The following is a 16,372-nucleotide window of genomic DNA, read 5'->3' as shown; positions in this document are numbered from 1 at the left end:
CCCAGCGCACGCCCGGAGAGCTCCTCGGAGCGGCCCCGGAACGTCGGAGGCCTGCCTCCGCGGCACCAGGCTTCCAACCTGGGAGAGGAAACGCCCTTCCTCAGATCTGCGCTGCACGCTCCAGCCCCGACACTGAACCCTCTCCTGCTTACCGGCTCTATCCCCACCCTCGAGCCCCAGGCTGCAGAGCCGATGGAGACCCAGAAAGGAAGAGAAGGCGGGGGAGGAAGAGGAGACTGGATGGGGGAGGGGAGTGAGAAAGGAGAGGAGCCCTCTGCGGTCCCCACCGCACGGCACGCACAGCCGAGGGGGATCGGCGGGAGGCTAACAAGCCCTCCCTACTCTCTCCCTCTCGCCGCTAACCGGTCCCAGAAGCACGCCCACGCGCGCGGGCCCGGAGCTCAGCTCGGGCGCCCAGCCGGGCCCGCAGTTTCCGGGGGTGGGGGTGGGGTGGGGGGATGGGGCCTCACCTTGCGCTTGCGGGCCTCGGCTGTGCCGCACCACACGAAGCACTGGTAGATGGCCCGCAGGTTCTGCTTCCAGTTATCCACTTTGAAGCTACTGAGGTGCGTACAGCCTGGCGGCGTGACCACCAGCTCCGCGTCCATGGCCTCGCTCTCCGGCTCGGGCCGGGACACCATGGGGGGCAAGGCCCGACCGCGCGCGGCGGGTGGCGAAGGGGACGAGGACGACGCCAGCGCGGCGCGGGCCGGCTGCTCGGCGGCGCGCCTGGCTGTTGGGAGGGCTGATGCTGGGACGAAGCGCCGGCAGCCGCGGGGACAGCCGACAAAGATGGTGCTGTGCGGGCGCTGACGCGGAGGAGTAGGCGGAGGCAGCCCGACACCGTCAGCGCAGCGTGGCGCAGCGTCCCGGGCGGAGGGGAGGCTACGTCACCCGCCCAGCCTGCCGGCGCCGCAAAGCGCAGGCTCCTGCCGCCCTCGGCCCCGCCCCGCTGCCCCTCGTCCTCCCTCGCCTGCAGGCTCCTGGACAAGCCCGACCCCCAGGGCGGCGAGCGGCTGCAGCTGAGGAGAACCGGCCCTCGCGCCTACGCCATTGGTCGCCCGCTGGCCCACGGCCCGGCTGCGGCTGTCCAGAGCTGTCAGTACAGTCGCTCCGGTTCAGAGCCGCCTCCCTGGCCCCCGACCACTGGCTGCTAGACGTTCCCGGTCCCCCACAAAAAATTGGGGCAGCGGGGCCCCGCGGAACACTGCGCATCGCGGGATGCACTGAGCCGGCTTGCCCCGCCTGAGCTCTGCCGCAAAGAGGCGGAGCGACGAGCTGGGCGTCCAGATCCCGCGGCCTCGCTCCGCCTCGGCCTCACAGCCCGCGGTCTCAGCCGAGGCCGCCCTCCGTGGCTCGCAGTCAGTTCCGTGGACAGCAGATGTCCCGCAGCCGGGACCCTCTGCAGGGCCGTCCACCTTCGAAGCTTTCCCAGGCACTAGAGTGCCATCACCGTGAGTTGGAACTGCCGCTACCTGCTCGGCACCGCTTCAAGGTGCAGCTTGGGGTCCTTCCCCACCGGGAACATGCAGTCTGATTCAGCGCTATCCAAACGAGCTGGATGCAGGCCGCATATCTAATTTTAAATTTTCTAATAGGCACATTTTGAAACATGAAAAACAAGTGAAATTAAGTAACAAACTTTAATCCAGTATAGCCAATATTATTTCAGTATGTAAGCAACATTGCAGAATTATTAAATATTTGTTTTTTTACGCGTTTTTCGATACCTGGTATTCCACGCTTACAGCACATCCAGTCCATACTAGCTGCACTTTGAGCGCCAGTGGCCATCATAGTGGACAGCGCAGGTCTAACCGGCACACACGCGACCAAACCAGGGCGGACTGTGGCAAGATCTTGAAAGACAAATGCGAACCATACCTTGGGGCAGTCAAGGCGCAGAAGATCTGGGAGAACTTGGAGGCCACGTGGTGCCACTCATCGTACTGGCCGCAAGGTTAACCTGCTTTGCTGCATTCCTGGGCAGGTTGAGAAAACAGCAATTTCTGTCCAGGCTAGCCCGAAGCTATCACAACTTTTTTTTTTTTTTTTTTTTTTTTTAAGAAAAAAAGATAATAATGGCGTCGCAATTAAAGCTGCAGGGTGTAATGGACTGGGGGCAGGAATAAATCACGTGCGGTTAGAACAAGCTGCCAAGCACACTTTTGCCTGGGCCTTGGTCCCCTCCACCGACCACGTGCGCCACCCTGCACCCCCACTTCTGCTCCCTCACCTCCTGCAGTCACGCAGACCCTGCCTTCGCAGTGAGGCCACCCTGCCACCCCGCCCAGACTCTCCATCCCCTTAGCCTGCTTTATTTTTCTCAAGGGAATTTATTTACTTGTTGATGTTTTACTATTTATTTCCTATGTAGCAAAACAAAAAACAAAACAAAAACTTCCATGTGGGTAATGATTTTTGTGTGTTTTATTTAGTTCTATATCCCCCAGTGCCCAGAGTAGTACTAGCTATATGCAAATTCTTAAAATTACCTGTTGAATTAGTTAACCCAAACAACTTTCAAGATCATTCTCAGAATAAAACATTGGTTAAGTAAGGCGCTCTATGGATATGGTAGAGAAAGGAACATCAGTTTCCTAAAAATGAAATCACAAATAGTCTATAAATTAGGAATTACAAATTATATGTGATCCACCTCTATAAATATTTTATGTAAAGAGTTGCTAATATCACAGGGTTACAAATATGATTTGGTTTCAAGAAGGTGTACTTAGAATTTGCTCCCCCAATATTTATAATAAATAACATTTTTATCAATATGTCATTTAACAATGGAAGAATTCTTATGTGCTCTGCTTGAGTTATAAATCACTTAAAATACGCTATAATCATAATAGCCATACACATAGATAAATTAAAACAGAATGTATCCTTCAGAAGCAATTTCCAAGAGACACTGACAAAGCTGTTTTGTACAGCACTGGAGCTAGGTGAATGGGGGTTGAAAACACCTTTAACAGAAGAATGGTTGAATAAACTATGGAGCAGCCATTCTAGGGAATACTACACAGATGGATTTTTTTAAAAAAGAACTTCATTTTAATAAAAAACATTTGCTTTTTGGGCTAGCTCCTTCCTCCACCATTAGAAAGCAACTTCATTGCTAAAAAGCAATCTATTTATTTAATCATACTCTTTTTTTTTTTTAGGCAATTGTAACTTTTTCCACTGTTCGAAGACATAAGTGAATAAGACAAATAACAGAAAAATGCAGACAGTATGCTCACATTTATGAAAAAAAAATACTATATGTACATGTGTGTGTTTGGCTAATCTCTTCACCTTTCATCCAGTCTTCTAACCCCCCCTTCCCTCTGACAGCTGTCAGTGTTCCATGTATCCGTGCCTCTGTTTCCACTTTGTTAGCTTATTTTGTTTATTAGATTCCACATATAATTGAGGTCATATGGTATTTGTCTTTTTCTCACTGGCTTATTTCACTCAGCATAATAATCTCCACGTCCACTTAAACTGTTGCAAAAGGTAAGATGGTAATATTTCCTTTTTTCAAAGACCAAGTAGTATTCCACTGTGTAAAAATGTACCACAGCTTTGTTATCCACTCACTCCTGATGGGTGCTTGGGCTGTTTCCAGAACTTAACTAAGTAAATAATGCTGTAATGAATATACGGATGCATATATTCTTTTGAATTAGTGTTTCTGGAGTCTTTGGATATATTCACAGAAGTGAGATCACTGGGTCAAAAGGCAGTTCTGTTTTAGTTTTTTGAGCAAGCTCCATACTGTTTTCCACCGTGGCTGCACCAATTTGCATTCCCACCAACAGTGCACAAGGGTTCCCATTTCTCCACATCCTCGCCAGCACTTATTTGCTGATTTATTGATGATGGCTATTCTGACAGGTGTGAGGTGGTATTCCATTGGGGTTTTAATTTGCATCTCTGTGGGGTTTTAATTTGCATCTCTGTGATGATTAGTGATGTTGAGCATCTTTTCATATGTCTGTTGGTCACATGTATGTCCTCTTTAGAGGGAGTGTCTTCCAAAATTTCTTTCTTCAGTGTCCTATAATTTTCCAAGTTCGGGTCTTTTACCTCCTTGGTTATTCCTAAGTACCTTATTTTTGTTGTCACTGCAATAGTAAATGGGATTGTTTTCTTAATTTCTCTTTCTGATAGTTCATTAAAGGTGCATAAAAATGCCACTGATTTCTGATATTAATTTTATATCATGCTGTCTTTCCAAATTCATTTAGTACATGTAGTAGTTTTTTGGTGGAGTCTTTAGGGTTTTCTATGGACACTATCATGTCATCAGTGAATAATGTCAGTTTTACCTCCTCCTTTCCAATTTGGATGCCTTTTATTTCTTTTTCTTCTCTGATCGCTGTGGCTAGGACTTCCAGTACTATGTTGAATAAGAGAAGTAAAAATGGACATCCCTGTCTTATTCTGATCTTAAGGTAAACGCTTGTAGTTTTTGCACATTGAGTATGATGTTGGCTGTGGATTCCTCATATATGGCCTTCATTATGTCGTGGTATGTTCCTTCTTTTCCCACATTGCTAAGAGTTTTTATCGTAAATCGTCGCTGGATTTTATCAAATGCTTTTTCTGTATCTATTGATATGATCATGTGATTTTTGTGTTTCATTTTGTTTATGTGATGTATCCCATTTATTGATTTGCAAATATTGTATCAACCTTGCACCCCTGGAATAAATCCCACTTGATCATGGTATATAATCTTTTCAATGTATTGCTGGATCCAATTTGCTAATGTTTTGTGGAGGATTTTAGCATCGATGTTCATCAGGGACATTGGCCTATAATTTTCTTTCTTTGTTGTGTCTTTATCTGGTTTTGGTATTAGGATAATACTGGCCTTGTAAAATGAGCTTGGAAGTCTTCCCTCCTCTTGAATATTTTGGAATAGTTTGAGGAGGATGGGTGTTAGTTCTTTTTTTTTTTTTTTAATTTTGGTTTTTCAATTACAGTTGTCCCCTTTTCCCCTAATTTCTCTCCCCCACCCAACCCTCCCCCTCTCCCGCAATCATATCCCTCCCCGTTGTCCATGTCCATGAGTCTTTTATACGGGTTCTTTGACTAGGGTGTTAGTTCTTTGAAGGTTTGGTGAAATTCACCTGTGAAGCCATCCAGTGCAGGACTTTTGTTTGCTAGGAAGTTTTTGATTACTGATTCAATTTAATTAGTTGTAATCTGTCTATTCAGGTTTTCTGATTCTTCCTGATTCAGATTAGAAAGATTATAGGTTTCTAGGAATTTCTTCATTTCGCCCACATTGTCCAATTTGTTGACATATAGTTGTTTTTAGTGTTTTCTTACAATGCTTTATATTTCTGTGGTGTCAGTTGTTAACTTCTCCCCTTTCATTTCTGGTTATATTTTTGGGGGGGTCCTCTTTTTTTCTTGGCGGGTCTGTGTCCCATAGATTTTGGGTTTGTGTGTTCATTTTTTTGTTTGTTTGTTTGTTTGTTTCCAGGTAACTTTTGATGACTTCCTTGATCTCATTGTTAACCCAGTCATTGTTTAATAATGTGTTATTTAGCCTCCAAGTGTTTGAATGGTTTTCAGTTGTTTTTTTGTTTTGTTTTGTTTTGTTTTTTGGTGTTTTTTTTTTGTTTTGTTTTGTTTTTGTAGTTGATTTCAAGTTTCATACCACGGTGGTCAGAGAAGATGCTTGAGATGATTTCAATCTTCTTGAATTTAGTAAAACTTATTTTGTGTCCTATCATGTGATCTTTGAGAATATTCCATGTGCACTTGAGAAGAATATATATTCTGCTACTTTTGGATGAAATGTTCTCTAAATATCAATTAAATCCATTTGATCCAGTTTGTGGTTTAAGGTCACTGTGGCCTTGTTTAATTTTTGTCTGGAAGATCTATCCAATGATGTGATTGGGGTGTTAAAATCCTCTACCCTGACTGTATTGTTGTCAATCTCTCCTTAATGTCCACCAAGATTTTCTTTACATATTTAGGTGCTCCTATGTTGGGTGCATATATGCTTACAGCAGTTACAGCCTTTTGTTGGATTGATCTCTTTATTATTATACAGTGACCTTCTTTGTCTCTTGTTATAACTTTTGTTCTGAAGTCTCTTGTTTTCTGATATAAGTATTGCTACCCCAGTGTTTGGTTTTTGTTTCCATTTGCATGAAATATTTTTCCATTTCTTCATTTCAGCCTGTGTGAATCTTTTATTCTAACGTGGGTCTCTTGTAGGCAGCATATATGGGGATCATGTTTTCTCACCCATTCAGCTACCCTATGCCTTTTGATTGAAGCATTTAATCTATTTACATTTAAAGTTATTATTGACATGTACTTATTTATTGCCATTGTATTCTTTATACCTATGTCGCTTTCTCTCTCTATTTCTATTTTTCTTCTACTTAAAGTAGGCCCTTAACATTTCTTGCAATATTGGTTTGGCGGTAATGAACTCCTTTTGTTTGTTATGCATTTTGGGGTTTGTTTGTTTTGTTTTGTTTTGTCTGGGAAGCTCTTTATTTTGCCTTCAATTTTAAGCTAGCCTTACTGGATCGAGTAATCTTGGTTGTAGGTCCTTGCTTTTCATCACTTTAAATATATCATGCCAATTCCTTCTGACCTGAAGTGTTTCTGTTGAGAAGTCAGCTGGAAGTCTTATGGCTCCTTTGTAAGTAACATTGCTTTTCTATTGCTAAGATCCTCTATTTGTCTTTAACCTTTGGCATTTTAATTAAGATGTATCTGTTGGGGGACCCTTTGGATTCATCTTGATTAGACTCTCGTGCTTTCTGAACTTCTGTGACATTTTGCTTCACCAGGATAGGGAAATTTTCAGCCATTAGTTTTTCAAACAGGGTCTCTATGCCTTGTTCACTCTCTTCTCCTTTTGGTACACCCTTATGAGGTGGATGTTATTTGCTTGATGTTGTCCGAGAGGTCCCTTAGACTTACCTAATTTTTTAAATTCTCTTTTTGATGCTCTGCTTGGGTGCTTACTGTCATTTTGTCTTCTAAATCTTTGATTTGATCCTCTGCTTCATTTAACCTGCTGTTGATCCTTTCTAGCATATTCTTCATTTCAGATATTATATTCTTCACTTCTGACTGGTTTTTTGTTTGTATGTATGTCTTTAATTTTTTTTTTTTTAATTTACTTTTAGAGAGAAGGAAAGGAAGGGAGAAAGAGAGGGAGAGAAACATCGATCGGTTGCCTCTTGCACACCCCCAACTAGGGGCCTGGCCTGCAACCCAGGCGTGTGCCCTGACTAGGAATCGAACCAGAGACCCTTGGGTTCACAGGTTAGTGCTCAATCCACTAAGCCACACCAGCCAGGGCTCTATGTCCTTTTTAATGCTTATATCTCTTTAAGTTCTCACTGAGCTCATTCTGATGACTTCTTTTGTTCTTTCACCTGGGGCATATTCCTTTGTCTCCCCATTTTCTCTCTGTGCATTAGGTAAATCTGCTATGACTCCCAAACTTGTTATGATGGCTTTATGATGCAGGTATCTTGTTGGGTTCAATGGCGCAATCTTCCAGATCACCTGAGCTCCATACTCCATGAATGTTTCTTGTGTGTTATGTGCACTCTTTTGTTGTAGTTGACTCTTGCATGCTGTCAGCCGTTTTGTAGGTGCAGTTAACCCTTCAGGCTGACCGACTATAAGGATAAACCTCGAGCACTGAGCATGAGGCCCTGTGCAGGGGCTGCCCCCCCCCCCCAGGTGGAATTACTCCCAGTGGGGTCTGCTTCCTGCCAGAATGCCCTTTGGCTGTGCTGCTTGTGTGGCTAGTTGGGTCGAGGTCTGGTATGGTCTGAAGGCCACCACTGATTGGTCTGGTTTGGGTCCACTTGGCAGGGTTCAGGTGCAGGTCGATGTCAGTTGTGTGTAACCGGCCTTTTGCCACCAGTCTGGAGCTACCACTTTCTTCACTGTTTACGTCTTCCTCTACTGGGCCTGGGTGTGCTTGGGAGGGGCCCATCTGTGTACAACAGTTGGCTTCCTCAAGCTTAGAGATGGAGGAAGATCTGTGAAAGGTCCCAGTCTCCCTGAGACTCGCCTCCACCTGTCAGCTACTCCACCTCCCCCTGAGGTTGCCTGATCTTTCTCCAGAGCCTTCTGAGGGAAGACTGCAGAGTCGGCCTAGGCTGGCTGCGACCCACAGACCCATCCATAGATTGAGAGCTGAGTCGGTGAGGTGACCAGGCTCAGGAGGATGAGGCTGGTGGGTCCCCTACTTGAGGGCTGTGTGGTCAGGCACTCAATGAGGGGCAAGTGGCCCCTGTTCTAGAGCCATGCCACTCAGTTTCTGCCAGAGTCTCCAACTCCAGTTCCCCCAGGAGGAGTGCACCACAGCTTCAGGTTGGGTGCAGCCAGCCAGCCCCCCTGCAGGAGCAACTCACAGGGCACAGCCACTAGGGCTGGGGGGTGGGTACAGATAAAAGAGTCTCCCTTTGGGGGTGGTGCCAGTTGATCTCTCAGGAGATTACCAAGCTCTTTGTCCTGGTCCCCAACAATAGCCTCCAAGGGAGACACACTCCAAATGTCCCAGCTACAAGTAGCTTTCCCTCCCCACCCCCAACAGAACTGATCTCAGCAGGGTGTGGCCCCTGGGACTTGGGGTAGGGGGCAGATCCAAAGAGTCTTCCACTGGGGATGGTGCCAACAAGCCTGTAGGAGAGGGCAGGCACTTCTTTCCCTTCCCAGTACAGCATGGGCTGAGCTCCCAGGGGAGATAAAAGTGCCCCCCACCCATGATATAGCCACACAGCCCAGCACTCACCTGTCTGATTGCTGGACAAAAGTCTCCCCTGGAGATGGCACTCTGATGCCTTTTCATGACTGAACTCAGAAGGGCAGGGCCACAGAGTGGTAGGGCAGGCCAAGTGCTTCAACAGGTGGGTGGCTGCCAGCTGTTTGCTGTATGTAGTTGGGGGAGAACGGTCCCCTTTCCAAAACTACACAGTTCAGTCACTGTCTGAGTCTCCACCAAGAGCTTCTCCAGAAAAAGGGCCCCCAAAGGTCCCTGCTGCGTGTAGCCAACACTGCCATCTGCAGGACCCGAGCACAGCAGAGCGGTGGCACCAGTGGTTGAGGGCCAGACAATGCACTCCCCAGACTGGAGCTGTGACAATAGCAGGGCTCCACCCTGAGAAGGTGGCATCTGGGTCTCTAGCAGACACTCTTTTCTCCCAGGTGGACTGAATCCCCACTGATTTTCACCACCAGATACTATGTGGGCTCCTCTTTGGTCTCTGTTGCTCTGGGTGGGGAATCCCTGTGTGGGGTCAAGACCCCAAACTCCTGAGGGGAGGGGTTTTGCAGCTGAGCTATCCCTCCAGCCTCTCAGCCACTGCATGTGGGTGTGGAGGTCAACCCTCTCCATGTCCCTGCCTTTCTTACCAGTCTGTATGTGGCTTCTCCTTTAAATCATTGCTTATAATATTTGAGTACAGCTAGCCTTCCGTTGGTTCTTTAGGTTGATTGCCCTATAAGTTATATTAAATTCGATTTGGTACTAAGAGAGGGTGAGTGTAGCTTCCACCTACTCTGTAGCCACCTCGGGATCCCTCTTTACTTATCTCTTAAAATTGGGGTAATATCAGCTCAATGCTCTCATTAAAGCAAGTGTCTAGGAATAGATGAGAAGAGTACAATAAAGCTCTTTTCATTTAATAAGTGACATGCCTTTCATTTATTAAAGACTCAAGAAATATCAGCAATCATTGAACTGGTAAGTTGCGGAGCACTGAGATGATTAAGACAAGATCCCTCTTTAAGAACCCACCATGCAGAGACAGAAACAGTAACATTAACAGACAATTCTCGTTACATAAAATCACAGTCTTAAAGGAAAGTCCGGGTAATGTCAAAACACTCCAAGAAATGGCTAACCCCAACCTCACCCAGGCAGTCGCAGTGGTGGGGATCAGAACTATTCCCTGTATCTTGCCTAAGTGTGGGAGGATGAACGGGGGGTTGCCAGGTTTTAAAAATAAGTGACCTAGTAAAAAATTTACTTCAAAAGACATTTGCCACTATATAAGGCATTAACATGGCCTAAAATGTATTCTCTATATTTACCTGTTATTTTTTAAAATTGTTTTCAAATTTTAAGATGTTCAGACAATGATGGAACTATGCTTCCATGATAGCCAAGTAATATTCTAGGCCAGTGGTTTTCAACCAGTGTGTTGCGGCACCTGGCGTGCCACAAGAATTTTTAAAAACATGTAATACCTGACTTTAGGGGCACTGACCTCTTTTTCCTTAACTTGTCAAATTAAAAAAAAAAAATCACAACAGCCAACACAACAAAAGTCATCTGGTGTGAATGAATCAAAATGATACCTATTTTTTGTCAGGCAAAAAATATAATACATTTTTTGGTGTGCCACAGAATTTCAGTAATTAGTTTATGTGTGCCATGAGATGAAAACGGTTGAAAATCACTGTTTTAGATCAATCCTTCCCTCCCTCATATAATACCTATGAGCTCTGGACAGAACACAAAAGCTAATCCTTGAAGACGTTGGGATTGAACAAAAGTAGGCAAACTTGGGAGGAGGAGACACTTGGAAGAACGGATCTGCCCAAAACAAGTAACCTTTTTTTATAGTCTATAGGCCAGGCCATATTTGGAGGATCCCAGGCAGGAGGCTGAAACTCTGATAAAAAAAACCTACAGAGTTTCTGAACTGAAGAAGCAAAGAGTACAGAACAATTAAAGCCACTGAAAGGTGAGGAGAGTCAGAGCAGGGAGTCCCAGAGCCTGTGTATAAACTACCCCCAAGTGTCTATCTGACCACTGAATCACCTGTGTATGAGCAAACCTTAAGCAGCACAACTAGAACTAAAAGAAGGGATCAGAGCTTTAAGCTTCTACCCAAGAAATAATTAAATTCCAAGTAAACTGCCTGCTGAAACAAACTCTTTGAAGGTATTATATACCTTCATACTTTGAATAATGAAACATCCATAACATTCAGCATACAATCTGTAATATATATGTGTGTGTGTGTGTATATGTGTGTGTGTGTGTGTGTATGGAGCCACATTAAAATGGAGTTGCGAGTGCCATGCCAAAGGAACTGCCATTTTATGTCTTCTGCCTTAAACCTTTGGAAGTTTAAAACAGGGCAAAATAACCTTTGGACTGGACATAAAGTAACACTGTGTCCCAGCATGCTTTTTGCATAGGCAATAAGATAGCAAATATTATGACTACCAGACTGTGGACTAATGGACTGAAAACTAAAAGCATTGTCTAGAATTAACATCACTGTGTTAGCTTATGTACGACAACAGAAATGCTTTGCTCCCATTGATGTAATTGTTCCCCTTCCCTTTCTCATAAACACCCTTTGTCTTTACCTGCTGATGGGAACACTACCTGGGCTCTAAGGAGAAGTGCTTCCTCAATAACCTTTTTAAAAAAATCCCATTTAAGTGCTTGTTGTCTCTTACTTTGAAAAGCTGTTTATTTTTAGGTTATATCCAAAATTATTTGACATGTGAAGAAAAAAACAGAAAAATATGATCCATTTTCAAGTGATAAAACAGTCAAAGGTGAACAATCCTAAGGTGTATCAGATGTTGGAATTAGTACATGAGGACTTCAAAGCAGCTATGACTGTGCTCAGTGAAGTAAAGGGAAGTATCCTTGAAATGAATGAGAAGATAGGAAGATAGAGAAGGTGGTGAAGTGAAAACATGTAAAGGAAACGAATGAGAGTCCTGGAGCTGAAATATACAACATCTCCAATAAAAAGTCACCAGGTGAACACAGCTTCAGATACCTGTGAGGCAACATCAAAGGGCCTAACATATGTTTAATTCAAGTCCCAGAAAAAGAAGTAAGAGAACATGACAGAAAACTACATTTGAAGAAATAATGGCAGATATTTTCTTAAGTTTGGTGAAAGACATAAATGTACAGATTCAAAAATGCCATTTAATTCCAAGCAGGATACAGCATAGTTTAAGTACTGACAAATAATAAAGAACATGTATATATATAGATGTGAATCAAACCAACTCCATCTCTGTGTTCATTTTTAAGTTTCTAGCTGTGACCTTTGACCAACTTCACTGTCTTTAGCAAGCATTCCAAAGCATTCTAGTTGATGATTATCTGTGTTCTTTAAAATGTAGCCATACATATTTTTGTTAGCAACAGCCAGAATGGTATGACAGCTGAGATAAATATCAAATGGATAATAGTATTGATTATAAGAAATTATCATCCTGGCTGGTGTGCCATCCTGTGAACCAGAGGGTCACCAGTTCAATTCCCAGCCAGGGCACATGCCTGGGTTGTGGGCTGGGTTTCTTGTTGGGGGCAAGCAAGAGGCAACCACACATTGATGTTTCTCACCTTCTTTCTTCCTCCCTTCCCCTCTCTCTCTAAAAAAAAAGTAAAAATAGAAAAAGTAGAACATTACATGATGACAAAGAAGTTCATTCGAGAAGAGAATATAACAGTTGTCCAAGTAGCTACACACCCACCATAGGAGCCCCCAAGTGTATATAAAGCAAATATTAATGGACATAAAGGCAGAAAGTAACAGTTAACACTATAATAATTGGGGACTTTAATACTCCTCTTACCTCAATAGACAGATCATCCAAACAGAAAATTAATAAGGAAATAAATGCCTTAAGTGTCAATTAGACCAGATCAATGTAATAGCTATTTTTAGAACACATCATCCAAAAAACTGCAGATTATACATGTTTCTCAAGTGCACATGAAACATTCTTCTGGAAAGACTACATATCAGGTGACAAAACCAGCCTCAATAACTTAAAGATAATTAAAATTAAATCAAGTTCAGTTTCTGACCATAATGGCACAAAACTATCAACTACAGGAAGAAAACTGGAATACATGGAGATTACATAACATGCTACTAAACAACCAATGCATTGGAGGGGAAATGTAAAAATGCCTTGACAAGTGAAAATGAAAACAAAACTTTTTTCGGAGATGGAGGAGAAGCGGTTATAAAAAAAAGTTCATAGCTATACAAGAAGCAACAAAAATCTCAAATAAACAATCTAACTTAACAACTAAAAGAACTAGCAAAAGAAATAAATAAAACCTAATGTAAGTAGAATAAAGTAAATAATAAAGATCTGAGCAGAAATAGACTAGAAAAAAACAGAAAATTGACAAACCTCTAGCAAGAATCACTAAGAGAGAGAGAGAGAGAGAGCCCAAATAAGTAAAATCACATGAAAGAGAAGAGACTACAGCTGACACCACAAAACTACAAAGGATCATTAAAGAATACTATGAGCAATTATATGTCAACAAATTTGACAATCTAGAAGGAACTGATAAATTTCTAGAAATGTACAACCTTCCAAGACTAAATCAGGAATAAATGGAGAATCTGGGCAGACCAATCACACTAATGAAATCAAAGCAGAAAAAAACTTCCCAGCAAGCAAAAGCCCAGGACCACACAGCTTCACAGATGAATACTACTAAACATTTAAAGAAAAATTAATACATATATTTCTCAAATCACTTCAAAAACTTGAAGAGGGAAGAATGCTTCCAAACTAATTTTATGAGGTTAGCATTACCCTGATGCCAAAACCAGACAAAGACACTACACAAATAGAGAATTACAAACTAATATCCCTGATGAACATTGATGCAAAAAATCTCAACAAAATACTAGCAAATCAAATTCAACAATACATTTAAAGTTATACATCATAATTAAGTGGGATTTATACCAGGGATTCAAATGTGGTTCAACATCTACAAAGCAATTAATGTGATTCATTACATCAAAAAACCAAGCATAAAAATCATATGATCATCTAAATAAATGCAGGGAAAGCATCTGACAAAATTCAACATCCATTTATTATTTTAAAAAACTCTCAACAAAGAGGGTATATGAGAAACTTAAATCAACATAATAAAGGCTATATATGACAAGCCCACAGCTAACATCATACTCAATGATGAAAAGTTTAAAGTTTTTCTTCTAAAACAGGAATGAGATAAGGATGACAACTCTCAATACTATTATTCCATATCGTATTGGAAGTCCTAGCCACAGAAATCAGACAAGAAGGAGAAATAAAAGTCATCCAACTGGAAAGGAAGAAGTAAAACTGTCACTATTTACAGAAAACATGATACTATATATAGAAAACCCTAGAGAACCCACCAAAAATTAATTGAATTAATAAATGAATTCAGTAAAGTAACAGGATACAAAATTAATATACAGAGAGCCATCAAATTTCCATTCACTAATGACACATGAACAGAACGAGAAATTAAGAAAACAATTCCATTTATAGTTGCTTAAAAAAAACCCAAAACACTTAAGATAAATTTAACCAAGGAGGTGAAAGACTTGTAATCTGAAAACAATAAGACATAGAAGAAAGAAATTGAAGAGGAAAAATAAATGGAAGGATATACTGTGCTCATGGATTGGAAGGATTAATATTGTTAAAATGACCATACTACCCAAATCAATATAAAAATTCAATGTAATCTCTCCCAAAATACCAATGGCAGTCTTCTCAGAACTAGAACAAATAATATGAAAATTTAAATGAAATCACAAAACACCAAGAATAGCAAAAGCAATCTTGTGAAAGAAGAACAAAGTTGGAGGTATCACACTCCCTGATTTCAAACTATACCACAAAGCTGTAATGATCAAAACAGTATGGTACTGGCACAAAAACAGACACACAGATCAATGGAATAGACTAGAGAGCCCAGAAAGAAACTCTTATTTATACAGTCAATTAATCTATGACAAAGGAAGCAATTGTATACAATGGAGAAATGACAGTTTCTTCTACAAATGGTATTGGGAAAACTGGACTGGTATTTTTTTTAAAAAAATGAAACTGGACCAATCTCTTATATTGCGTGCCGAAATAAACTCAAAATGGATTAAAGACTTAAACATGCAACCTGAAACCATAAAACTCGTTGAAGAAAAAATAGGTAGTAATCTATTTGACATCAGTCTTAGTAATTTAAGCATATGTCCCCTCAAGGAAAGTAAACAAAAGCAAAAATAAACAGATGGGACTTCATCGCACTAAAAAGCTTCTGCACAGTGAAGAAAATCATCAACAAAACAAAAGGCAACCTACCGAATGGGAGATTATATTTACAAGTGATATATCCAAACAAGGATTTATAGCCCAAATATATAAAGAACTCATGCACTTCAATTACAAAAAATAATCAATCCAATTTTTTAAAATGGGCAGAAGACACGAACAACATTTCTCCAAAAAAGTCATACAGATGGGCAACAAAAATACAAAGAAAATGCTCTGCATCGCAAATCATCAGGGAAGTGCAAATCAAAACCACAATGAGATATAACTTCACACCTGTCAGAATTGCCATCATCAAAGGTCAACAAACAACAAGTGCTGGTGAGGATGTGGAGAAAAGGGAACCCTTGTGCACTGTAGGTGGGAATGCAGGTTGGTGTAGCCACTGTGGAAGACAGTATGGAGATACCTCAAAAAACTAAAATTAGAACTGCTATATGATACAGAAATCCTACTTTGCTTTATCCAAAGAAAATGAAAACACTATTTGAAAAGATATGCACCCTGTGTTCGCTGTTGCATTAATTACAACTAAGATACGGAAGCAGTCTAGGTGTCCATTGATAGATGAATGGATAAAGAAAATGGTGTATATTCTAAAGTGCCGAGTTCAGTTCAGGGCAGCTTCCCCGTTTTGTTGATTAACTTTGAGGCATTGAAACACAGGCTAGAGGAGATGATTGGATAAAAAACATTGCTATATTTGGACTTCCAGTCAAGATAGAGGTGTAGGTAAACATGCTTCGCCTACATGCACAACTACAGCAAAAATTACAACTAAACTACAAAACAAATTTCACCTAGACTCATTAGAAAGCCAAGCTGTACAGAAGTCTGGCAACTAAGGATTTAAAGAAGCCACATTCATCCAGATGTGTAGGAGGGGTGGAGATATGGAGGCGCAGAGAGGCGGCAGGATGGGTGATCCCACATTTGCATTTGGTGGATAAAAATTGGGAGGGACACTTCAGGAGCAAGCAATCCAATCCCAGACCAGACCATGCAGCCCAGGATTTCAGCACCAGGAAGATAAGTTTCCATAACTTCTGGCTGCAAAAACCAGTGGGGGTTTGGGTGGTGGAAGAAACTGCAGGATTCTCAAGAGACTCCTGTTAGAGGGCCTGCAACAGACTTAGGACTCACACAGATACATCCACTCTGGGATTCAGCACCAGGGAAACAGCTGGAAGGACACTAGTGGCACACGGGGAGAAGGGAACAAAGTGAAGTGATTGGCAGGGATAAGTGCTGG

The 16,372-nt window shown here is 42.1% G+C and overlaps 1 protein-coding gene and 1 non-coding gene across 2 annotated transcripts in view; one reads left to right on the top strand and one right to left on the bottom strand.

Annotated features, from left to right (window-relative positions):
- The window catches only part of USP22 (ubiquitin specific peptidase 22), a 43,634-nt gene extending 42,796 nt beyond the window's left edge, over positions 1–838 (bottom strand). Inside the window, exon 1 of the mRNA XM_090291025.1 lies at positions 471–838. Within this exon, the coding sequence (XP_090147151.1) occupies positions 471–641 (171 nt within the window). The 5' untranslated portion in view covers positions 642–838. The remainder of the gene's footprint in view (positions 1–470) is intronic.
- Positions 839–15,714: 14,876 nt separating this feature from the next.
- LOC149997395 (small nucleolar RNA SNORA36 family) lies at positions 15,715–15,844 on the top strand. The gene has a single exon (XR_016507320.1). It is a non-coding gene; the product is annotated as a small nucleolar RNA SNORA36 family (small nucleolar RNA).
- The last annotated feature ends 528 nt before the right edge of the window (positions 15,845–16,372 follow it).

The sequence above is a fragment of the Furipterus horrens genome, unplaced genomic scaffold, assembly GCF_987537825.1.
Source record: "Furipterus horrens unplaced genomic scaffold, mFurHor1.1.pri manual_scaffold_11, whole genome shotgun sequence".
In the NCBI taxonomy this organism is placed as follows: Eukaryota; Metazoa; Chordata; class Mammalia; order Chiroptera; family Furipteridae; genus Furipterus; species Furipterus horrens.
Note: the sequence above shows the minus strand (reverse complement) of the source record. Positions and strands in the feature narration are given on the sequence as shown.